A 25181-nucleotide genomic window follows, 5' to 3' on the forward strand; every position below is an offset into this window, starting at 1 on the left:
TGCTCACAGTGCCAAAACCACTGGTAAATGGTTTACTGACCATGGTATTACTGTGCTCAATTGGCCTGCCAACTCTCCTGACCTGAACCCCATAGAGAATCTGTGGGATATTGTGAAGAGAAAGTTGAGAGACGTAAGACCCAACACTCTGGATAAGCTTAAGGCCGCTACCGAAGCATCCTGGGCCTCCATAACACCTGAGCAGTGCCACAGGCTGATTGCCTCCATGCTACGCCGCATTGAAGCAGTCATTTCTGCAAAGGGATTCCCGACCAAGTATTGAGTGCATAACTGAACATAATTATTTGAAGGTTGAATTTTTTTGTTTTAAAAACACTTTTCTTTTATTGGTCGGATGAAATATGCAAATTTTTTGAGATAGGAATTTTGGGTTTTCATGAGCTGTATGCCAAAATCATCAATATTAAAACAATAAAAGGCTTGAACTACCGTATATACTCGCATGTAAGCCGAATTTTTGAGCACAATAAATGTGCTCAAAAGTCCCCCTCGGCTTACATGCGAGTCATGTGTGGCTGTGTCACCCCTTTCCCCCTCCATATGCTGCCGGGAGAGGTCTGTCAGTGTCTGTGTGTCCCAGCCCCAGGCAGTGGGTGCTTGTCTGCAGAGTGGAGCCGCCGGGGACCCTTGCTGCCTGCATGAAGTATGCAGACGGTGCAGTAGTGGCTTACCTATCAGGGTCGTCTGCATTAAGTATGCTGCCAGGAGATATACCACCATGTGAAAGCAGGTTTCTGCGTCCCAGCTGGCGGCTCCGTGCCCACAGGAATGTCACCGGCCACTTGTACGGGATCGCAGCGGTGACGTCAGCGCCGGGGTCTCCTATTCAGCCTGTGACGCTCACGTTGGCTCATCTTTGTGACACCCTCTAGTGGCGTCTTGGTACACAGTGCGCGTGTCTCACAAGCGGAATAGGATACCCCGGCGCTGACGTCACTGCTGTGATCCCGTACTAGTGGCCGGGGACATTCCTGTGGGCACGGAGCCGTCGGCTGGGAGGCGGAAAGCTTCTTTCACAAAGCGGTATATCTCCTGGCAGCATACTTAAAGCAGACAGCCCCAGCGCGGATAGGTACGTTAAGCCACTACTGCACACCCTGCAAGCATGGGGGAGGGGAGGAGAGCATCTACTGCAGCTTATATAGGGAGATACAGGGGGCACATCTGGCTAAATAGGCGGGGTGCCTAATATAGTGGGCACATATGGCTATGGGGGGGATTTCTAATATAGGGGGCATATTTAACTATGGGGGGAAGCCTAATAGGTGGTACATCTGGCAATAGGGGACTGCCTAATACAGGGGCACATCTGGCTATTTATAACTATGTGTGGGGATTCTTCATACTTAAGACACACCTGTCTATTTATCCTATGGTGGGGGCTATAGTGGGGAGGGGGCTTACATGCGAATCAATGACATTTTCCTGATTTCTGAGGTAAAAGTTGGGGGGTCGGCTTATATGCGGGTCGGCTTATATGCGAGTATATACGGTACTTCAGTTGTAGTGTAATGAATCTAAAATATACGAAAGTCTAATGTTTTTGAGTACATTACAGAAAATAATGAACTTTTTCACAATATGCTAATTTTTTGAGAAGATCCTGTAGATGTAGGAAGTGTTATTGATGCTGAAATCAGGAAAATTACAGATAAAGTGGGTATCCTGAATAATTTACTGCATTCTACTACAGGGTCTCTTCTTTACAAATATAATTTATACTAATAACTTTTAGTCGGAGTCATGCTTTCACTGATTATTATTGATTTATAGTCTTATAAAGTGATAAAGTTTTTACCCGATCGCCCAGCCTGACGTTGATCCCGTCGAGTTCTATGGTTGAGTAGGACAGGACGACGGCCTCTTGCCTAAGCTCCTCCTTCTCTCCATTCCCGGCCAGCCTGGACCAGCGAATGACGAACCCCAGAGAGGTGTTTGCGGTGGGCGGGTCAAAGAAGCATTTCAGATACACGGCGGACCCAACCGCCTCTGCGGCGATCCTCGGGGGGCTGGGAGACTCCGGCAGTAATCCGTGCGACCCCGACCTACCTGAGGGGGGAAACAGCTTCTGTAAGATAACAGCGATACAATGTAAGTTCTGGAGAAAGTGATCGTTAGGAGGGATGGTCCAGGAGAAGGCCCTTTTCAAAAGAGCATAAAATTGCATAATATTAGCATAAAATCTGCATCCACTTGAAATATATCAACATCTCATTAGCCATATGTCTCCTAATTTGTATTTATTTATTTATTTTTTAAAGTAAGCCTGAAACATTTATTACTAGCTTGGTCACCTCCTCTTACTCTTCATCCAGGACTTCTCACGAGCGGCCCATCTCCTTTGGAACTCTCTTCCATAGCCTGTCCATCAAGCTCCAAGCCTGGAAATCTTCAAACGTACTCAAAGGCCCAGTGCACACCGGGCGGATCCGCCGGCCGAATCCGCCTGAAAATCCGCGTGGCTAATGTATCTCTATGGGCTGGTGCACACCGGCGGTTTGAGGTTTTTACCAAGCCGCAAACGTGTCTCTTGCTGCACGTTTGCGATTTGCTTAAAACCTCAAACCGCCGGTGTGCACCAGCCCATAGAGATACATTAGCCACGCGGATGCTGATGCGGTCGGTGAACACCCGGCAGATCGCATCAAGATCCGCCCGGTTGCACTGGAACAAAACTCTGTCATCCGCACCCAAAACCGCTAGCATTTTGTGGATCTGCTAGGCCTCGTTCACAACTTCACATCTATGCAGTGCAGGTGGCCATGCGATCAGAAAGCAACGCGTACAATCACACGCTATCTGCGTTGCTACCCGCTGCGCTGCTGATCCCATCCATTGACAGTGATGAGTCAGCTCTGCGCATGCGGGCAGAATGCAAGCGCATCATAGCGCATCGTACTGCAGCGCATCGCATTTGATGTGAACGGCAGAAGGGCTGTCTATACTCTCCTGATGTTCTTGCCTGTCACCGCGTCATACGTGCTTCCAAATGCACACGGAAGCGCGTGTTATATGAACGAGGCATAAAAACACACCTTTTCGGACAAGCCTATAATTTGCTATAGGTAGCATTGGAGGTTCACTGCTTCATCCGCTAACCTTTGTGTCTCCTCCCCCTAATGTCTCCACCCCACTACCCTCCAGATTGTAAACATGCAAGGGCAGGGACCTCCTCCTAGTGTTTCTTATTCTGCTGTAATGTATCATATGAACATGTACCAGTATTGGTGATGTCTCACACCACACATCAGCTATGTCTGTATCTGTATTGCTGGATGTCCTGATTATGCAGTGTCTTGAATATCTCATGTATCTATGCTCCCCACTATTTGTTTTTTACTATGTACAGCGCTATAGAAGATGTTGGCACTATATAAATAAATACAAATAAATAACAGAACAGCCAGTTAAAGGACACCTGAACTGAGAGGATAATGGGGCTGACATATTTATTTCCTTTTAAACAATACCAGTTGCCCTGGCAGCCCTGCTGATCCTCTGCCTCTAATACTATTAGCCATAGACCCTCAATAAGCATGCAGCAGATCAGGTGCTCTGACTGAAGTATGACTGGATTAGCTGCATGTCTGTTTCTGGTGTGTGATTCAGACACTACTGCAGCCAAATAGATCAACAGGACTGCCAGGCAACTGGTATTGTTTAAAAGGAGATAGATCTGGCAGCTTCCATTTGCAGATGTGCTCTCAGACCCCAGAAGGGCTGGGTGCTGCCGTGGAGTCAGTACATACTATTGGCAATATGCAGCAGTTATTGTATAGCCAGGTGGCAGATGTTGGATATAGTGCAGAGCTGAGAGCAGCATTTTTCTGGCACACACCCCGATCACCGGTTTATAAATGCGTTGCTAAGTGTCATGTATAACCTATAGAAACCAATATTATTCTTGGGCATTTTGCATGGAAACCGTTTGTATTATTCCTTTTTATTACCTGGCTGGGTTTGTAAAATTGACTTCCTCTAATAATGTCAGATTTAATTGGTTAGACAGAACAGCAGTCTGTGAGTTGGCCATACTGCACCCCTATTCCATCATCACCTATAGGAGCCATTCAGAAAAGAGCTGGGAGGGGCCCCAGCCAGTCTTTCCATGTGAGCATTGAGTTGACTCCTCCCACCTCGTCTGTGCTGCTGCGTTAAGAGGTTAACGCTTTGTAGCCTGCACTGCAGCTAAGGCACTGAAATGTCTCTGAATTCCTGTTTAGGCTCCTCCCTGTGCAGTCTGTGCTAAAGCATTTACCTTTCCATGCCCCCCTCCCCAGTGTGTTTATAAGAATAGGGCAGTGAGAGATGGGGTCTTATTACAGTCAAGGCGAGGTATATAGAGCCTCTATAAAGTTATAGTGCCACAACAAGCAGAAAGTCTCTCTCAGCAGAGGGCGGAGGAGGGCCTGGGTCAGGTGATTTGCTTAGGGGAAAGGATTTGCCTAGATATCTAGCTACACTGCTGATCTCTTGAAACATAGAGGACAGTAGATTATAATACTTTTATAGTAGTAAAAATGTTTCTGTACCGTGTTAGCCAAACAAATTATGCAAGTAGAAAAAAAAACAAAGTCTTGCAAAAGTAATACCTTTTAATGGCTAACTGATAAAGTTAAATGATGCAAACTTTCGGGGATCTACTCCCCTTCTTCAGGCATATTTCCAGATGTTAGCTGAAGTAAAACACTGATGCAGGTAAAAAAAAAATAATAATAATAATACTTTTGTATAAACAGTGAGGAGTCTTACTTGTACACACGCCATTGACTTCTACCTCTCCATCTTCACACCGCGGGCCGGACTCCGAGAGCGCTACAACAGAAGACTCCCGTCAGTCACATGATAACCATATTCATTCTGTAGTCAATGCTGGAACTAAGGGCGGTCAATGACATGCTTGACTTAATGCAGGGGCGTAGCAATAGGGGGTGCAGAGGTAGCGACCGCATCGGGGCCCTTGGGCCAGAGGGGCCCCGAAGGTCCCTCCCTCAACCACAGTATTAGCTCTCTATTGGTCCTGTGCTCATAATAATCACTTCTATAGATACTTTGAATAGTGGTAATCATTAACACACTGTTCCCCATCCCCTTCTTGCACCTCTGACACTGTAATTGCCATTGGCAGGTTTTGGTGCACCGTATCAATTGTCATGTAAAGAGTGCTTGGGGGGCCCCATGTAAAACTTGCATCGGGGCCCACAGCTCCTTAGCTACGCCACTGACTTAATGCAAATGTTATGTAAATGTAGGCAGAAAGGAGGCGGAGCAATCAGATGCAGAGCTGTCCATTTTCAATATGTACACATCTAATAGCTGTACACACAATGCAATTTTCTGTCAGATTGATGGTCGAATTGATTATTTTTGATAGGTCCAATCTGATTTCCGATTTGTGTTTTGTCTGATCGATTTTGTATAGAAGCGATTGGAAAATCAATCGGAAAAATGACTGGAAGTCAGATTGGACTGGTCGGAAATAATCGACCATCAATCTGGCTGAAAATTACATTGTGTGTACCAGGCATCACATAATTTATCAGCATCTCATCACAGACCACATGTTGGCCCAGCTGACTAGGAAGCAACATAAAAGGGGCAGCACCAATGTACAACTTTTATCATCTGTGCTGCAGTATATAAAGTGTACCACAGTTTTTTTTTTTTTTTATTGCTTTGCTTCCATAACTGTTGGATAAAGTAGCAGATACATTTTATACTAGTGGTTGGACAGTGTAATGGGTAAGGGCTCTGCCTCTGACACAGGAGACCAGGGTTTGAATCTTGGGCTCTGCCTGTTCAGTAAGCCAGCACCTATTCAGTAGGAGACCTTAGGCAAGTCTCCCTAACACTGCTACTGCCTATAGAGCGTGCCCTAGTGGCTGCAGCTCTGATCTAACACTGCTACTGCCTATAGTGCGCGCCCTAGTGGCTGCAGCTCTGATCTAACACTGCTACTGCCTATAGAGCACCCCCCAGTGGCTGCAGCTCTAGCCTAACACTGCTACTGCCTATAGAGCACCCCCTAGTGGCTGCAGCTCAGGCCTAACACTGCTACTGCCTATAGTGCGCGCCCTAGTGGCTGCAGCTCTGGCGCTTTGAGTCCGCCAGGAGAAAAGCGCAATATAAATGTTCTCCGTTTGTTTAATGCCCGGTACACACCATACAATTTCCCGTCAGATCTACAGGTCAAATCGATATTTTTTGACATGTCCAATTTGCTCCTGATCGAGAACGGGATTGATTTTCAGATCATTACTGTACAATTTTGATCCCGTTCGGGAACACGATGGAAAATTAACCGATATTTTACTATAGCTAACCCTACTCTCACACAGAACCCTCCCTCTACCGATGCCTAACCCAAACCCCTCCACCTGTGGTTCATAACCATAAGACAACCCCCCCCCCCCAGTGGTGCCTAACCCTAAGACCATCCCCTGGTGTTGCCTAACCCTAACAACTCCACCCCCGGTGGTGCCTATGGTGTATGTTACTTACTTTCGTTTTTGACGACTCACCAGTCGGCCGGCCACCATGCGTATTATTGGACGCATTCCCTACTGTAATTAGCGCTGTTGCGGACCGCAACGCGTACAAAAATACGCGTTGCCGCATATCTACGCGTGCAGAATGCGGCAACGCATATTTTTGTATGCGTTGCGGTCCGCAACAGCGCTAATTACAGTAGGGAATGCGTCCAATAATACGCATAGCGGCCGGCCGACTGGTGAGTCGTCAAAAACGAAACTAAGTGACAGCGGGGGACCAGAGGATTCCAGAGCGGCTCCGAGGGCACAGGACTGCTGCAGGGGGCTGGTAATAGCCCCAGGTAAGTGAAACTTTTTACCCGCCGTTCAGTTAAGGTTCCCTTTAAGGCTCCATGCCCACTATGAAATGCCATCATTTTGTTATCCGCAAGCTAAATATGTTTCCGGAAGCTGTCCACTGAAATTGCCCCCCTTGCCGCTAATTGGGCGCATCCGGGCGCCAAAATTTACCTTCATAGTCGCATATCATGGCTCTTCTCAAAGCAATTTAATCCAGCATGGCAGTCAGTCGTGAAACACCGTTTAATAATGTTGCGCAAGATCGTGTAAAAAAATTGTATGTCGCTAAAAATTGTTCTGAAAAATCGTGTTGAGGAGGGAAGGATACTGCAGTTTTCCGACAACCCAATAGCAGTTGTATACACTAGTCTAAAAACGTCAGCAGCAGGTCACTCAAAACGTGTTTTAGGGTAAAAACTGAGACTTGTTGGTTTATTGAAGCAAACGCATGTACATTGTTTAGGTCACACAGAGGAAACCGCCCATAGGTCATAAACGTGAGCGTGTCAGTGACATCACACAAGGAACGCAGGAGGCGGGGCTTACCTTCTGCACAGTAACCCATGCACCCTTGCGTCGCCTGCAGTAAGTAGATGGAGAAGTCTCCGCAGTTCCTGACGGTCACTGGGATGCGGAACAGGCAGCAGTCCTTGGTGCTGCTGAAGAAGAACTGCCAGGTGGCGCATGCCGTGAGCTGGCGAATCTCCCCGGGAGCGGGAAGGGTCTCTGACTCCCTCAGAGACAGCCAGACGGGGGCCTGGGTGCCGCAATGGTTCATCTGTGGGGGGGGAGACACAATGTCAGGAGATCGGCCTCTATTACCATACAGTTATCTATCACATCATCATCATTATACCCTATACTCGCCTAAAGGAATATTAGGAACATGCAGTTATCTAATCAACCAATCACACGGCAGTTGCTTCAATGCATTTAGGGGTGTGGTCCTGGTCAAGACAATCTCCTGGACTCCAAACTGAAGTCAGAATGGGAAATAAAGGTTATTTAAGCAATTTTGAGCGTGGCATGGTTGTTGGTGCCAGATGGGCAGGTCTGAGTATTTCACAATCTGCTCAGTTACTGGGATTTTCACGCACAACCATTTCTATGGTTTACAAAGAATGGTGTGAAAAACGAAAAACATCCAGGATGCGGCAGTCCTGTGGGCAAAAATGCCTTGTTGATGCTAGAGGTCAGAGGAGAATGGGCCGACTGATTCAAGCAGATAGAAGAGCAACGTTGACTGAAATAACCACTCGTTACAACCAAGGTATGCAGCAAAGCATTTGTGAGGCCACAACACACACAACCTTGAGGCGGATGGGCTACAACAGCAGAAGACCCCACCGGGTACCACTCATTTCCACTACAAATAGGAAAAAGAGGCTACAATTTGCACGAGCTCACCAAAATTGGACAGTTGAAGACTGGAAAAATGTTGCCTGGTCTGATGAATCTCAATAGTCAGAATTTGGCGTAAAATAAATGAGAACATGGATCCATCATGCCTTGTTACCACTGTGCAGGCCGGTTGGTGGTGTAATGGTGTGGGGGATGTTTTCTTGGCACACTTTAGGCCCCTTAGTGCCAATTGGGCATCGCTGAAATGCCACGGGCTACCTGAGCATTGTTTCTGACCATGTCCATCCCTTCATGACCACCATGTCCATCCTCTGATGGCTACTTCCAGCAGGATAATTCACCATGTCACAAAGCTCCAATCATTTCACATTGGTTTCTTGAACATGACAATGAGGTCACTGTACTAAAATGGCCCCACAGTCACCAGAACTCACCCCAATAGAGCATCTTTGGGATGTGATGGAACGGGAGCTTCGTGCCCTGGATGTGCATCCCACAAATCTCCATCAACTGCAAGATGCTATCCTATCAATATGGGCCGACATTTCTAAAGAATGCTTTCAGCACCTTGTTGAATCAATGCCACATAGAATTAAAGGGAACCTTAACTGAACGGGGGGTATAGAGTTTTACTTACCTGGGGCTATTGCCAGCCCCCTGCAGCAGTCCTGTGCCCTCGGCGCCGCTCTGGAATCCTCTGGTCCCCCGCTGTCACTTAGTTTCGTTTTTGACGACTCACCAGTCGCCGGCCGCCATGCGTATTATTGGACGCATTCACCAATGCAATTTGCGCTATTGCGGACCGCAACGCGTACAAAAATACGCGTTGCCGCATTCCGCACGCGTAGATATGCGGCAACGCGTATTTTTGTACGCGTTACGGTCCGCAATAGCGCTAATTGCATTGGTGAATGCGTCCAATAATACGCATGGCGGCCGGCGACTGGTGAGTCGGCAAAAACGAAACTAAGTGACAGTGGGGGACCAGAGGATTCCAGAGCGGCGCCGAGGGCACAGGACTGCTGCAGGGGGCTGGTAATAGCCCCAGGTAAGTAAAACTCTATACCCCCCGTTCAGTTAAGGTTCCCTTTAAGGCAGTTCTGAAGGCAAAAGGGGGTCAAACACCGTATTAGTAATAATCCTTTAGGTGAGTTTATATATACATTATACATTATACGTATACGGTAAATACATATTTTATTTATATTTATGTATATTTATTCTGATCAAGCAGAAAATATTGAATATGAGAGAGAGGACCTGGAGGATGCCTGCTTATGATGTCATATCCTCAGGGCCGGTTTTCTCAAGGTGAAACACTTGCATTAGGAGCAGAGATTACAGGGGCAGCATTTTTGTACTGTGAGCGAGGTGAAGAGGTTATCATTGGGGAAAAGCAGCTTGTTGTGCGGTGTGAGGAGTCTGACAGTGAGTGAGGAGGGGGGAGGCAGGAGAGCAGCAGTGTTTCATTTGAATTAAATGTATCAGGTTAAATTGTGGGATGTGGTGCCATCATTCAAAATCGGGAAGGGGGGGAGGGGGGGGATCATCCTTACAAGTTTGCCTCAGGCAGCAAAAAGTCTAGGACCAGCACCTCATTTTCCACATCCCTCAACTGATCACTTCCTGTGGGAGTTTCCCAAACTTCAGAGAGCCCACCCTGTGGGAGTGGCCAATGATCTATACTTACCTCCGCCCTTACACAACTCTGTGAAATTGTACACCGCACTAACTAACGTTCCACTCCAATACACTTTCATCCACGCTGCCCCTTCTACGTTAGAATAACACCATTCACACTCTTACACCCCATGTAACTTACACCCCTCCCTTACTCCATACCCCTCCACCTCACACGCCTAGACCACCAGGGAGGGAAAGCCATATGGGTAGACGGAGGGTTAAATTAACATACAATCAATGTAATCGAGCAAATACATAAGCTTGCATACAGCCTGCAATATTCATAAATTTGCAAAAAAAACTTTCAATATTAATACATTTGCATACAAGTTGCATTATTCATAAATTGCAAATACTCTATAAATCTAACTGACACAACCCTGACACACCACTAGTCACGCATATCACAAAAATTCCTTAAAGGGTTCTTTGGGGGGAAGAACCTGAGGCTTATACCGGCCCCCTGCAGCTGTCACGTCCTGTGCTGTCCTCCAACGATCCTCCGTTCCCCGCCACCGGTCCCAGTGTAATTCCAATCCTAGCAAAACTGTGGCCGCGGCGCGGGTCATCGGGAGCTTACTGCGCAGACGCAGTACAAGAAAACTTCGTACAGCACCTGCGCAGTAAGCTCCCGATGACGCCAGCTGGAGCGCGCACCTTTCGTCTTGTTAGACAAATAATTGAACGTTGCCGGCGGGGGGGAACGGAAGACTGCAGGAGGACGGTGTGAGACATTGCAGCTACAGGGGGCGGAGGGGCTGATAGAAGCCCCAGGTAAGTGTCTGTTTTTATTTTCAACATCCCTTCCCCCCCCAGAGAACCGCTGTAAAGGGAACCAGAGACAAAGCATCCTCATGTATTTTACCATATATATCAGTGGGAACATTAGAGAAAACACCTACCCTGCTCTCTGTTTCATCCTTCACTGCTCAGCTGGATGGTATAATGGTTAAGGGCTCTGCCTCTGACACAGGAAACCAGGGTTTGAATCTCGGCTCTGCCTGTTCAGTAAGCCAGCACCTATTCAGTAGGAGACCTTAGGCAAGTCTCCCTAACACTGCTACTGCCTATAGAGTGTGCCCTAGTGGCTGCAGCAATGGTGCTTTGAATCTGCCAGGAGAAAAGCGTGATATAAATGTTATTTGTCTTGTTTCAGCCCTGATAAAATCCCTGACTGAGCATTCAGCCTGGCTTTGCTCAGGAATCATTATAGCTAAGTCTGTCTTCTCTGATGTCTTTTCAAGCCCAAGCCTGTCCCTTTCTGGCTCTGCTACAATGACTCAGCTATAATGATTCCTGAGCAAAGCTCAGTGGGGGATTTTATCAGAGCTAAAAACAAGCAGGCTGAGCAGTGAAGGATGAAACAGAGAGCAGGGTAGGTGTTTTCTCTAATGTTCCCACTGATATATATATATGGTAAAATACATGAGGGTGCTTCATCTCTAGTTCACTTTAAGCAAAAGATGTCATTTTATAATTCATACCACCCTGGCCCTTTCTATCATCATTGGGTTTCCTTAATGTTAACATTTGGAAATGAGAAAAGCATCAACTCAAAGGATGGGAATAACGTTTAGAGTCAATTAAGCACATTTTGTAATTAAATAAATACAATATTCACAGATAGATCTGTACATCAGTCCTGAAAGAGGGACAAATGAGGAGGAAAGATGGACAGAGGGATTGGGTTCCCAAAGAGGGACAGTTGGGAGCGATGTTTACAATGTGTAGAGCTGTGGAGAGGGCGGGGCCTTTTCTGTACTGTGGACAGCTTGGTATAGTGATTGTTTGTTGTACAGAGTTGCAGTGTTTCCTGATATACTTCCTGCGTGATTAATAATTGTTGCGTGTGGGACCAGCGGGTACCGTGTGAGAATGGATGGAGCATGGCGTGATAAATGGCGGGGTCTACAGGAACATGTAAATCTCATCCATCACTCAGAACATCACCTGCGTGCGGGTCATAAATCGCTCCAGTAGCGCCAGGCCTCGCCCCCTGCGATGATCCCGTGTAACACGTTGTGTATAATCACATCCAGCTGGTCAGTTACTACACTGTACTAACTGCTCTGACACATGAGTAATGATCCCAGCAACAGAAATTAACTCCCTGATAGAGCAGTAAATGGTTATGTCAGGGAAAACTTAAAGGGGGACCCCGATTATACCACCCAGAGTGTCAAGTCGCTTGTCGAGGAGGTTTCAGCTGAGCCAGCGCTGGATTGCCAGCAGCTACAGGGGACAGGGAAGCTTCATTGGGACCCTGAGGCTTTCCCCTCCCAAGGTAAGTATTTTTTCTTTATTACAGAGTCTATTTAAGGAATTTATCAGCTTCAATCATAAATACAAGGTGTCATTATCAGTCCTCTTAGTTACAGCAGCAAAGCAAGAATATTAATATACAGTGGTGTGAAAAACTATTTGCCCCCTTCCTGATTTCTTATTCTTTTGCATGTTTGTCACACTTAAATGTTTCTGCTCATAAAAAAAACGCTAACTATTAGTCAAAGATAACATAATTGAACACAAAATGCAGTTTTAAATGATGGTTTTTATTATTTAGTGAGGAAAAAAAAACTCCAAATCTACATGGCCCTGTGTGAAAAAGTGATTGCCCCCCTTGTTAAAAAATAAGTTAACTGTGGTTTATCACACCTGAGATCAATTTCTGTAGTCACCCCCAGGCCTGATTACTGCCACACCTGTTTCAATCAAGAAATCACTTAAATAGGAGCTATCTGGCACAGAGAAGTAGACCAAAAGCACCTCAAAAGCTAGACATCATGCCAAGATCCGAAGAAATTCAGAAACAAATGAGAACAAAAGTACTGCAATTGAGATCTATCAGTCTGGTAAAGGTTATAAAGCCATTTCTAAAGCTTTGGGACTCCAGCGAACCACAGTGAGAGCCATTATCCACAAATGGCAAAAACATGGAACAGTGATGAACCTTCCCAGGAGTGGCCGGCCGATTAAAATTACCCCAAGAGCGCAGAGAAAACTCATCCGAGAGGCCACAAAAGACCCCAGGACAACATCTAAAGAACTGCAGGCCTCACTTGCCTCAATTAAGGTCAGTGTTCAACAACTCCACCATAAGAAAGAGACTGGGCAAAAACGGCCTGCATGGCAGATATCCAAGGCACAAACCACTTTTAAGCAAAAAGAACATTAAGGCTCGTCTCAATTTTGCTAAAAAAAACATCTCAATGATTGCCAAGACTTGTGGGAAAATACCTTGTGGACCGACGAGACAAAAGTTGAACTTTTTGGAAGGTGCGTGTCCTGTTAAATCTGGCGTAGAAGTAACACAGCATTTCAGCAAAAGAACATCATACCAACAGTAAAATATGGTGGTGGTAGTGTGATGGGCTGGGGTTGTTTTGCTGCTTCAGGACCTGGAAGGCTTGCTGTGATAGATGGAACCATGAATTCTACTGTCTACCAAAAAATCCTGAAGGAGAATGTCCGGCCATCTGTTCGTCAACTCAAGCTGAAGCGATCTTGGGTGCTGCAGCAGGACAATGACCCAAAAGACACCAGCAAATCCACCTCTGAATGGCTGAAGAAAAACAAAATGAAGACTTTGGAGTGGCCTAGTCAAAGCCCTGACCTGAATCCTATTGAGAATAAACATACATATATCCAGGCACATCGCCTCTAGTTAGGACATTAAATAAATTATTAGGGAAAGGGAGGTGCTGAAGGGGGTGTGGCTAGAAAACAGCAAAAATCTATTAACCCTTCGCACACTCACATGCAAATGTTCAAACAATTGCATTCACAGATTCACTCATCCAGGCACAACTGTTATCCCTACAGCTAAATTAAAAGCCAGGGTTTTAGTTCACAGAAGAATGCATTCTTATGCTTAATCACCTATACTGCGCAGAAGTACCCAGGTAAACATAAATCCTATTGAGATGTTGTGGCATGACCTTAAAAAGGCAGTTCATGCTAGAAAACCCTCAAATAAAGCTGAATTACAACAATTCTGCAAAGATGAGTGGGACAAAATTCCTCCAGAGCGCTGTAAAAGACTTGTTGCAAGTTATCGCAAACGCTTGATTGCAGTTATTGCTGCTAAGGGTGGCCCAACCAGTTATTAGGTTCAGGGGGCAATTTCTTTTTCACACAGGGCCATGTAGGTTTTGAGTTTTTTTTCTCACTAAATAATAAAAAACATCATTTAAAACTGCATTTTGTGTTCAATTAATGTTATCTTTAACTAATGGTTAACGGTTTTTGATGAGCAGAAACATTTAAGTGTGACAAACATGCAAAAGAATAAGAAAGGGGGCAAATAGTTTTTCACACCACTGTAACTGCAGGTCTTGATGTAGCAGCTTCGCAATTAGGATTCAGCACTAGTACTAAACTAAACTAAGCTGCCATCAGAAGTAAGCTAAACTAGGCTACGTAAAGCAAAGATAAAGCACAGGAGAAGTAAAGTGAAGTACCCATAAAACTAGGGATCGATGTTATATACAGGAAGACCTGCAGCTTCACAAAGGTTACTTAGTCACATCCCACTATAGGTGGGCAGTGGGCGTATTATGGATGTCAATCACTTTAGAAGCTTTTTACTGGCTTCCCTGATTGAATGACTGACGGCCCATACACTGCGCAGAATCGGAAATCCAAGCTATACTCGGAGCTTCCCCTGTACTTTGATTTCATGGAAACAGTGTTTTGCTTACAGACTGCTTACAGAAGCGCTTTTCTCAGCATTTGCGATTGATTCGCGTTTTTAAAATCGCTCCCATTCACTTTCATTAGTATCGCGGTAAAAATCGTGCATCCATCACGAAATCGCGGCGATTTTTACTGCGATTTTAATGAAAATGATTGAGAGCGATTTAAAAACGCTAATCAATCGCAAAACGCTCAGAAAAGCACTTTTAGTGTGAATGGGCCCTGAAAGCATGAGAAGGTTTACCTTTCTAGTGCCTGGCCGTCTGTACATTGCCTAGATAAAGTCCTAGCTGACCTTTCTACTATGCAAGGTGCTTAGAAGCACTAAGCAAGTTCTCTTAGACTGTGTCTTAAAGTAAAACTGAAGTGAAAATAAACGTATGATATGATGAATTGTATGTGTAGTACAGATAATGAATAGAACATTAGTAGCAAGGAAAAGAGTCTTTTATCTTCAGTTATATCGTTTTTTTTAAATAACATTACCTCATTCTGATATATTTGCAGTTTAGAAACCACACTCTGTCTTTTAAGCAATAAAACAAAACAGAAATAATGACCCTTTGAACTCCCCTGCAGTAAAACCTTATGTCAAGCTGTCTTTCACTATTTATTCGCTGTTTAAGTGCTTCAGAAAACAGGACTGTATTGGACCCAAATGGGTGGAAGAGTTTAGGCAGCCCTTTTGCATAGAAAACTGAAGTTTTTTTTAACTCTTCCTGTACTGGAAAACAACACAAGACTGTTCTTTGCTACTAATGTCCTATTTCTTAGTTATACTACACATACAACTCATTATATCATAAGTTTATTTTCACTTCAGGTTTGCTTTAAGGGAGAACTCTGGATATATTCTTCAGCTGAAACATTGGTTCTTACATAAATGAGGGTTTTACATTGGAAGAAGAACCTCACAGATTCTTACACCTGATATTTTGACTCATTTGTAATCAATACTAGTAGTACCAATACCTCCACGCACTTGGTTGGCATCTCAGCCGGCTTATCAAAGATCATAAATCGGTACCATCCGGCGGACAGGGAGTGGTCGCATATCAAGTCGTGGATGGCGGACTGCTGCAGCCGGCTGGAGTCAAAGTCCACGCTTCTGTATGGGTTCTGCAGGATCTTGTGTCCGGTGGGCGAGCACTCTGGAGCTGAGGAGATAGACGGGACTTTATCAGAGACACTCTCACGACTGCAGATAAATAATAATCATCTGTGAATAGACACTCGTCCCTCTGGTCTGATCTCTATGGAGCCTGCTGTTTTGATTAATTGATCATGAAGAAGTGAGGCAGGTTCTCCAGGAAACGTGTCGGTCCTCCCAATGACCAATTCTTCCGCTTAGCTGACTCCTCCCCACATACATAGTATGGAATCACGTGACTTATGCACCACTGGGTCATAGGGTACAGGCGCACCGCCAGCGATGGAGAGAGGACACAGGAGGAGGGGGTCGGTGGACAGGTAAGCGTACATTTGCTGCCAACACTCTGCACGGCCCGGGGGCCATATGCAGTGTGTAGCAGCAGCGGTGTAGCTAAGGAGCTGTGGGCCCCAGTGCAAGTTTTACATTGTGCCCTCCCCAAGCACTCTATACATAGCAATTGATAAGGCGCACCAAAAGGACAACCACAGAGTCAGAGGTGTGAGAAGGGGATGGGAAACAGTTTATTAAAGGATACCCGAAGTGACGTGTGACATGATGAGATAGACATGGGTATGTACAGTGCCTAGCACACAAATAACTAGGCTGTGTTCCTTTTTTTCTTTCTCTGCCTGAAAGAGTTAAATATCAGGTATGTAAGTGGCTGACTCAGTCCTGACTCAGACAGGAAGTGACTACAGTGTGACCCTCACTGATAAGAAATTCCAATTATAAAACACTTTCCTAGCAGAAAATGGCTCCTGAGAGCAGGAAAGAGATAAAAAAGGGGAATTTCTCATCAGTGATTGCCATGATTCAAAGCATCTATAGAAGTGATTATTATGAGCACAGGACCAATAAAGTACTTATACTGTGGTTGAGGGAGGGCCCTACCTCTGGCCCAAGGGTCCCGGTGCGGTTGCAACCTGTGCGCCTCCTATTGCTACACTCCTGTGTGGCTGTAATAGATCCCTCTTCAGTCATGTTTCTGATGGTTAAATCTGGTGTCCATTAAGACCTTCAGACACCCATGATATATTAAATATCAAGGGGTGCATTGCGGTAATCCAGGCAAATGATCAGAGAGATATACACACTACACACACACACACACACACACACACACACACACACACACACACACACACACACACACACTGTACACACACACACACACACACACACTACACACTGTACACACACACGCACGCACGCACACACACACACACGCACACACACACACACGCGCGCGCACACGCACGCGCACACACACACGCACGCGCACACTGTACACACACACACACACTGTACACACACACACACTGTACACACACACACACTGTACACACACACACACACACACACACACACACACACATTATTTTTCTGGAGGGGGATAACTGCACAGCAGAGCAGCTGTCATTATCTTCAGTTCTACTGAGTGGAGGAGATTCCTGTGCATTGTATAAGTACAGATCATTCATTCACTCCAGCCAGCAGTCTGGCTGATTATCCAGATGTTAATTGTTTAAGTGACTGGCTGGAAGCATGTACTGACTCACAGGGCCGGATTTAGTCCAAGGCCACCTAGGCCATGGCCTAGGGCACCACAGGAGGAAGGGCACCAAAGCAGCAGGCTAAACTGGTACAGAATTTGCAAGCTTGCAAATGCAGAAATGCAGGGAGATCAGGCGAGCTCCTGACCACGTTACTCTGCTGCCAGCGGCCTGTGCAGCAGCCACCTTGCTCTCTGTAATGTTTGCATTGTGGCCGGCGGCTATGGACTTGGGCAGCATTGGAGACAGAAGGGAAGAGGAAGCTTCTGCACTGGAGATGAGCTGAGAAATGAGTGACACTGATGGCTGCTGCTGTGTGGAGTCATCTGACTACCTATACTGAAAGGGGGGTGGGAAAAGGAGGGATTAAGGGAGTCATCTAGCTACCTATACTGAAGGGAAAGGAGGGAGGGGTCATCTGGCTACCTATACTGGGGGGTCATCAGGCTACCTATACTAGAGTGAAGGGGGAGGAGTCATCTGGATACCTATACTTGGGGGGGTTATCAGGTTACCCATACTAGAGGGAAAGGGGGAGAGGTCATCTGGCTACATATACTGGAGGGAAGGGGGATGGGTCATCTTGCTACCTATACTGGGGGGGTCATCAGGCTACCTATACTGGGGGGGTCATCTGGCTACCTATACTGGAGGGAAGGGGAGGGGTCATCTGGCTACCTATACTGGAGGGAAGGGGGGAGGGGTCCTCTGGCTACCTATACTGGAGGGAAGGGGGGATGGGTCATCTTGCTACCTATACGGAAGGGGGGCGGTTGGTGACAGTGGCCTTGGGTGGTAAAAAGTACAAATCCAGCCCTGCTGACTCAACCACATCTAGGCAAACATGCTTAATGCAGCATTGTCTAGCAACAAAGTTAATTACAGAAGTATTTAGCCAGAGAGTCTCCCGAGCCTCTGTAGGCTGGGATAGCCAGATGCAGTGCCCCAGTTGTGTGGGTCTCCACACCCTGAGCTATACCAACCCGCATGGTCCATGGTATGGGGGGCTCCGGGGCAGAGGGGCGGCCAAGTCTCCCCATCTCCCCAGAGCCCTTGTCCAATCCATGGACTCTTCCCAATCCTTTAGATTCCTATTGGTCTGTTAATGGACCAATGGGGAGCCTGGGAGGGATATTTAAAGATACTTAGCTCTCATCTATACTTAGTATAGCTGAGAGCTGCACGGGGGAGCGGGGTGTGTGGCTACGAGGGCACAGAGACTTCAATCAAGGTCTCGTCAAGAGGATATTGGCGTGGGATCATTTCTGAGGATATACTTGTGTGGAAAAAATTAATTAATGGTATTCATGGTTAACTTAGACTATTAAAAGACTTTACTTGTCGTCGTATTTAAATTTCACTTTAACTCTTTGCAGAAATGAGTAAGGGGTACTTAGTACCCCTACACTTATTTCACATGGGGAAGGAGCTGGCATCTGGGGGTCCACTTATTAAAGGGGGCTCCCAGATACCACACAGGGCTTTGTTGGCCCCCACCTCCTCCTGGGGCATCGGAGGTTGGGAAGAGCCCCTTGTCCATGGATTGGACAAGGGCTCTGGGGGGAAAGGGGATGCTTGGCCGCCTCTCTCCCCCAAAGCCCCCCCATACCATGGGCCATGCGGGCTGGTATAGCTCAAGCTGCAGAGCCCCACACAGTCTGGGCTCTGCATTCTGGCTATCCCAGCCTGCATGGGGGACAAGGGGTTAAAGAGGCTTGGGAGTTGGGGGGGGGGGCACATCATTTCATTTGTTATTTCCCACACTCTGAACATTTTTTTTGTTTTGTTTTAATACATGTATGTTGTTGTTATTTCCCACACTCTGAACATTTTTTTTTGTTTTGTTTTAATACATGTATGTTGTTATGTAAGTATGCATGTATGACTAATATGAGTGTACAATGCAAGTGTAATTAATTGAAAATTCACATAATACACAAAATCATGACTCTAAACCTGAATTGAAACAATAATCCATTTCACTCGAAACCAGAATTAGAAGCGTAATTGAAGTTATGAAAAATGTAGTCAAAGTTACTTAAAGTGAACCGGAACTGATAAAAAGAAAATGTTTTATACATACCTGGGGCTTCCTCCAGCCCCATACGTGCGGTTCGCTCCAACGCCGCCGTCCTCCGCTGTCTCCAGCTTCGGGTACCGGGTCCCGTCACTGACGTCAGTCGGCTCCAGTCTACGCAGGAGAAGTGCGCCCTCTACGTATCTCTCCAGCAGCTGCTGCAGAGATACGCAAACAGCGCACTTCACTTACGTCAGACTGGCTCTAACTGACAGGACCCGGTACCTGAAGCTGCAGACATCGGAGGACGGCGGTGTGGGAACGATCTGCGCGGATAGGGCTGAAGGAAGCCCCAGGTATGTATAAAACATTTTCTTTTATCAGCTCTGAGTCCCTTTAACCACTTCGCATTCCTGGGTTTTTACCCCCTTCAGATTCCTGACAATTTTGATACTCAGCTGTGTTGCTTTTAATACAGTAATAACTTTTTAATTACTTATGCTATCTAATTGAAACATGTGTTGTTTTTTTCAGGACAATCTAGGCTTTCTCTCAGTAATATTGTTTCCAAGCAATTATTTTATTTCATATGCATATGACAAGGAAAAACAGATGTAAAAGCAGAAAATATACATTTTTGTCACTTTTCACCCTGCCTAATTTTCACATGACAAGTGATTTTGATATAAAACACTTCAAAAAATGTTCTTTGGCCCTTCCTGGTTAAAATGATGTGCCATAGGCCTTATTTTGTTACTAACTGACCACATAGTGGGCCTTTATAAGAGACCTGCGTACTTGGATTTTTGAAGGGTATTTTTTTCCTTTCCTTTTTATAGCGTCAGGCTTCCTTCACAGAGTCCTATGTGTGTCAGAACAGAAAATATGTACTACAAGTGCCACCATTTTGAAAAGTAGAGATCCAGGGCTATACAAAGATGGGTATATTGTGTCCATTACATTTTTGTGGTTTTGCTGAAAATTGCACAAGTGTGACCACTTGTTAGAAAATAAATATTTTTTTGACTGTTGGTGACAGTTTGTCGCTAAGCATTTTTAAAGTGACAGGTGCCACTGAAATAAAACACTGGAAAATGTATTCTTCAGCTTCTCACGATGAAAATGATGTGCCATAGGCCTTATTTTGTTACTAGCTGACCACGTAGTGGGCCTTTATAAGAGACCTGCGTACTTGGATTTTTGAAGGGCATTTTTTTTGCTTTCCTTTTTATAGCGTCACGCTTCCTTCACAGTGTCCTATGTGTGTCAGAACAGAAAATATGTACTACAAGTGCCACCATTTTGAAAAGTAGAGATCCTGGGCTATACAAAGATGGGTATATTGTGTCCGTTACATTTTTGTGGTTTTGCTGAAAATTGCACAAATGTGACCACTTGTTAGAAAATAAATATTTTTTTGACTGTTGGTGACAGTTTGTCGCTAAGCATTTTTAAAGTGACAGGTGCCACTGAAATAAAACACTGGAAAATGTATTCTTCAGCTTCTCACGATGAAAATGATGTGCCATAGGCCTTATTTTGTTACTAGCTGACCACGTAGTGGGCCTTTATAAGAGACCTGCGTACTTGGATTTTTGAAGGGCATTTTTTTTGCTTTCCTTTTTATAGCGTCACGCTTCCTTCACAGAGTCCTATGTGTGTCAGAACAGAAAATATGTACTACAAGTGCCACCATTTTGAAAAGTAGAGATCCAGGGCTATACAAAGATGGGTATATTGTGTCCGTTACATTTTTGTGGTTTTGCTGAAAATTGCACAAATGTGACCACTTGTTTGAAAATAAATATTTTTTTGACTGTTGGTGACAGTTTGTCGCTAAGCATTTTTAAAGTGACAGGTGCCTCTGAAATAAAACACTGGAAAATGTATTGTTCAGCTTCTCACGATGAAACTGATGTGCCATAAGCCTTATTTTGTTACTAGATGATCATGTAGTTGACCATTATATTCAGCCTGTGCAGGAGCAGCAGAAAGAATTTGTGGCCCCTTCATCCGCCATTGTCAATATAGTATCCTATGCAGGGCAAATGGCAACATCCACCGCAGAGACTGCATAGCCACTATGTGCTGATAAATCAAATATAAAATGAAATGAAATATCCACTGCATTTTGCCAGCTTTCGCTGTTTTCCACCAGGCACCACGTGGAGGTAGCAGCAATGCCTAGCTCTTTTTTTTTTTCTTTTTTTGTCTTTTTACTTTTCTTTTACACTTTTTTTTTATTGTTTGATATTCATTTATGTGTATAACTGCAACATAAAAAAAAACCATGAACAAAATACAGTCATAAACAATGACCAACTGTAAAAATAAGAATATAATGTGGTGGCCCGCTGGGAATGGTGGCCCTTAATTAATGGCACATGCCTTAGGCTGCCCCTGGTCTATTTTCTTTATTTTTGGAAAAGTTTTTTTTTTTTTTTCAAATAGAGCTGGTGGCTACAGAATTTTTTTTTGGAGATAGGCATGGTTCTAATAATTGGTGACCGTATGGTATATTTTATAACACGGAGTAAAGCAGAGGCCTGGGTTGGAGGGACAATCTGGACAGTAATATCTTGTGTCCCTTCTTATTTGATGTTTGGCGCACACTTTGCACCTCTTCTGAGGATATTTTTTCAGGGGATTAGGAGGGAGTGCTTCCATAAAGTGCCTGTCGCAGAGTCTGATGATGTCTTCGCATTGGGATTGGTCACTGCGTACTGGTGTTGTGCCAGATCCAAAAAGGAAAGATGCAATGATCTGTTCCTGGAACTGCAGGTATGACCCGGTATTGCCTGCTTTTCTGTATGCCACATGGGCATTGAACATTGCCATTTGTAGCAAATAAATCCCTACCTTCTTGTACCAGGATTTAGTTTTTCTAGCTACCAAATATGGGGCCAACATCTGGTCGGACAGATCCACTGCTCCCATATGCTTGTTGTAGTCATCAATCGCAATAGGCTTGACAGTCTCTGATCGGCGAGACGTCACTAACACTGTGCCCTCTGTGTGCATGGTGGAAAGCATAAGCACATCTTTTTTGTCCTTGTATTTTAGTGCCAGGACTTCATTGCTGCGCAGACTACAAGTCTCCCCCTTTTTCAATTTTTTTTTCAGGACTTCTTGCGGAAAGCCTTTTCGGTTTGCCCTGATGGTACCACAGGCAACGGTGTCAGCCGAAAAAAGAAATTTAAAAAGTGGCAAGCTGGTGTAGAAATTGTCTACAAATAGATGATACCCCTTATTTAGTAAGGGCGGGGGTCATGAGGTCCACCACAATTTTTCCATTGGCTCCCATATCTGCTGGGCACCCCTCTGGCTGTAGCAGGCTATCTCGCCCCTCATAGATGCGAAATGCAGAGGTGTACCCTGATCCGCTTTCGCAAAGCTTATAGAGCTTTACCCCATACCTGGCTCGTTTACTGGGGATGAACTGTTTGAATCCAAGCCGGCCATGAAATGGCATTAGAGATTCGTCTATTGCGATTTCTCTTCCTGGCACACAAATGTCACTGAATTGTAAATTCAGGTGATTTATAAGGGGCCTTAATTTAAAAAGCCGGTCTCTGCCTGCATTGTCTGGACTCTTGTTTTGACTATTGTCATTGAAATGCAGAAATCTCATGATCATCTGATAACGCAGCTTTGGCATAGTTGATGAGTACAGAGGGGTGTGGTGTATGGGATTTGTACTCCAGTACATTGCCAGCTGCGATTTTTTTGTTAGCCCCATGTTGAAAGTTAGGCCTAGAAACACTTTCAACTCCGACAAGTTTGTTGGTGTCCATTTCCGGGTATAAGTGGACCTGAGGTGGGACTCAATGAATTGAGAGGCATACAAATTTGTCTGCTCGACAATAAATTGCAAAAAGTCGTCATTGACGAATTGCTGGAAAAAATCGACTGGTGACATATTCCCTGTCATGTCAACCATTAAGCCACTGTTTGCAATGAAAGGAGGGATTTGGGGTGCTTGCATGTTTGGCGGTACCCACAGTAGGTGTGACATGTCCAGTGGTACCTGCTGACTTTGCTGCTGGCTGCTAGCCCCTGGAGCACTAGTGCCATCTAAAATGTCCATGGGTTCCTGAGGACTTTGCTGCTGGCTGCCTGCCCCTGGAGCACTAGTGCCATCTAAAATGTCCATGGGTTCCTGAGGACTTTGCTGCTGGCTGCCTGCCCCTGGAGCACTAGTGCCTGCTGTGCTCCCTCCTCTGCGATCTGATGACGCCTGTGTCTCAGAGTCGCTGCCACTGGGAACTGATGCAGTGACAACAGGATGCACAGTAGCAACTCTTGCCTGCTCTGATGGCCCTTCACCTTCATCAGAGCTGGAGTCGCCGTCTGACAGCGGGTCGGAATGTTCAACCGGCAGCCATTCTTCGCCGTCAGATTCGCAGTCAGATTCTTCGTCGCTGCCGCTGATTTCCATCAGGGCAACGATCTCCTGTTCTGTGTATCGCCTCTTTGCCATTTTTTATAAATAGGGTACAGAACAAGATAAAGATATAATAGAAAGAATTTTTTTTTTTTTTTTTTTTTTTTTTTTTTTATGAATGAGGATGAGGAAAGTGCTGGGAATGGAAGTAGAAGAGAGGACGGTGATGTGAGGGGGAGAGAGATGAGATCAGAAGATCAGATGATCAGATGACGATCAACTGATCAATAAGGGGTCAGCAAACTAAAACACTAATAGGGGGGGAGGGGGGCAGTATAAAAAGGGCCTAGGACAGCTAGATCAGCTAGATTAGTACAGTGTGATCAGTACAGTGTACTGAACACACAAGGGATAGTTAGGCTGGGAAGGGGTTAAAAACAGAAATCAAATATAATTTATTTCCACAGTGGATCCACACAGCTCACACAGCTCTGCACACAAGCTGCTCCACCTCAGATCTCACACTGACGAGAGATCTGAGGCTTCAGCAGCTTTAGGTGGCAACAATGTAATGTTTACATTGTCACAGTGTGAATGAGAGCTGCCATTGGCTATGGCAGCTGTCATTCACAGTAAAAACGATCTCATTGGTTCTGTGAACTTCTGTTCACATGCACCAATGAGAGGATCGCGCGGACTCGCGGGCGCGCGCATGCGCGCGCACGTGCACGCGCGCGGGCGCGCACAGCGCTGCTTAGACTGCAGGACGTGAGTTTCACGTCTGGGAATGCAGGCAGGGACAGAGCATGACGTGAAACTCACGTCCAGGAATGCTAATTGGTTAAAGGGAACCAGAGAGGAATGAAATGGGAAAATAGAAAAAAGCTTTTATACATACCTGGGGCTTCTTCCAGCCCCATAAGCCTGGATCGCTCCCACGCCGCCATCCTCCGCTTACTCTATCGCCGCTACCGGGTCCTGTCACTTCCAGCGGATGCGTCCAATTGTCCGCATCACAGGGACTCCCTCCATACCCTTACGCATGCGGCTGCGCAGTAGGCAGCCACAAGCATAAGTGTACGGAGAGAGCCCCTGTGATGCAGAGAATTGGCCGCGTCCGCCGGCCGACTGGCGGTAATGACGGGACCCGGTACCGGCGGATCCAGGCAGCGGAGGATGGCGGCGTGGGAGTGATCCATGTGTATGGGGCTGGAGGAAGCCCCAGGTATGTATAAAAGCTTTTATTTTATCCTCTCTGGTTCTCTTTAAAGTTAAAATCGCCCATTACGATGAGCAGCACTATATATATATATATATACACGAACGGCGTGATCTCCGGCAAAATCTCAATGTCTGAGGACTTTCTTGTTCCTCTTCAAACCTCTTTGAAAATGTAGTGGTGAGATAAGTGAAAACACCTGGATGCACATATGGAGGGAGGATTCTGACTAACAGTCTGCACAATAACAAGGCCAGAGATGCT

General features: G+C 45.6%; 1 protein-coding gene across 1 annotated transcript in view; it reads right to left on the bottom strand.

Annotated features, from left to right (window-relative positions):
• The window catches only part of VWDE (von Willebrand factor D and EGF domains), a 168497-nt gene extending 144703 nt beyond the window's left edge, over positions 1–23794 (bottom strand). The window contains exons 1-5 of the mRNA XM_068236783.1: positions 23641–23794; positions 15564–15748; positions 7398–7629; positions 4774–4836; positions 1802–2070 (exon numbers count right to left, since the gene is read on the bottom strand). Of these exons, the coding sequence (XP_068092884.1) occupies positions 1802–2070; positions 4774–4836; positions 7398–7629; positions 15564–15748; positions 23641–23794 (903 nt within the window). The remainder of the gene's footprint in view (positions 1–1801; positions 2071–4773; positions 4837–7397; positions 7630–15563; positions 15749–23640) is intronic.
• Positions 23795–25181: the final 1387 nt, after the last annotated feature.

This window comes from Hyperolius riggenbachi, chromosome 5 (assembly GCF_040937935.1).
Source record: "Hyperolius riggenbachi isolate aHypRig1 chromosome 5, aHypRig1.pri, whole genome shotgun sequence".
Taxonomy (NCBI): Eukaryota; Metazoa; Chordata; class Amphibia; order Anura; family Hyperoliidae; genus Hyperolius; species Hyperolius riggenbachi.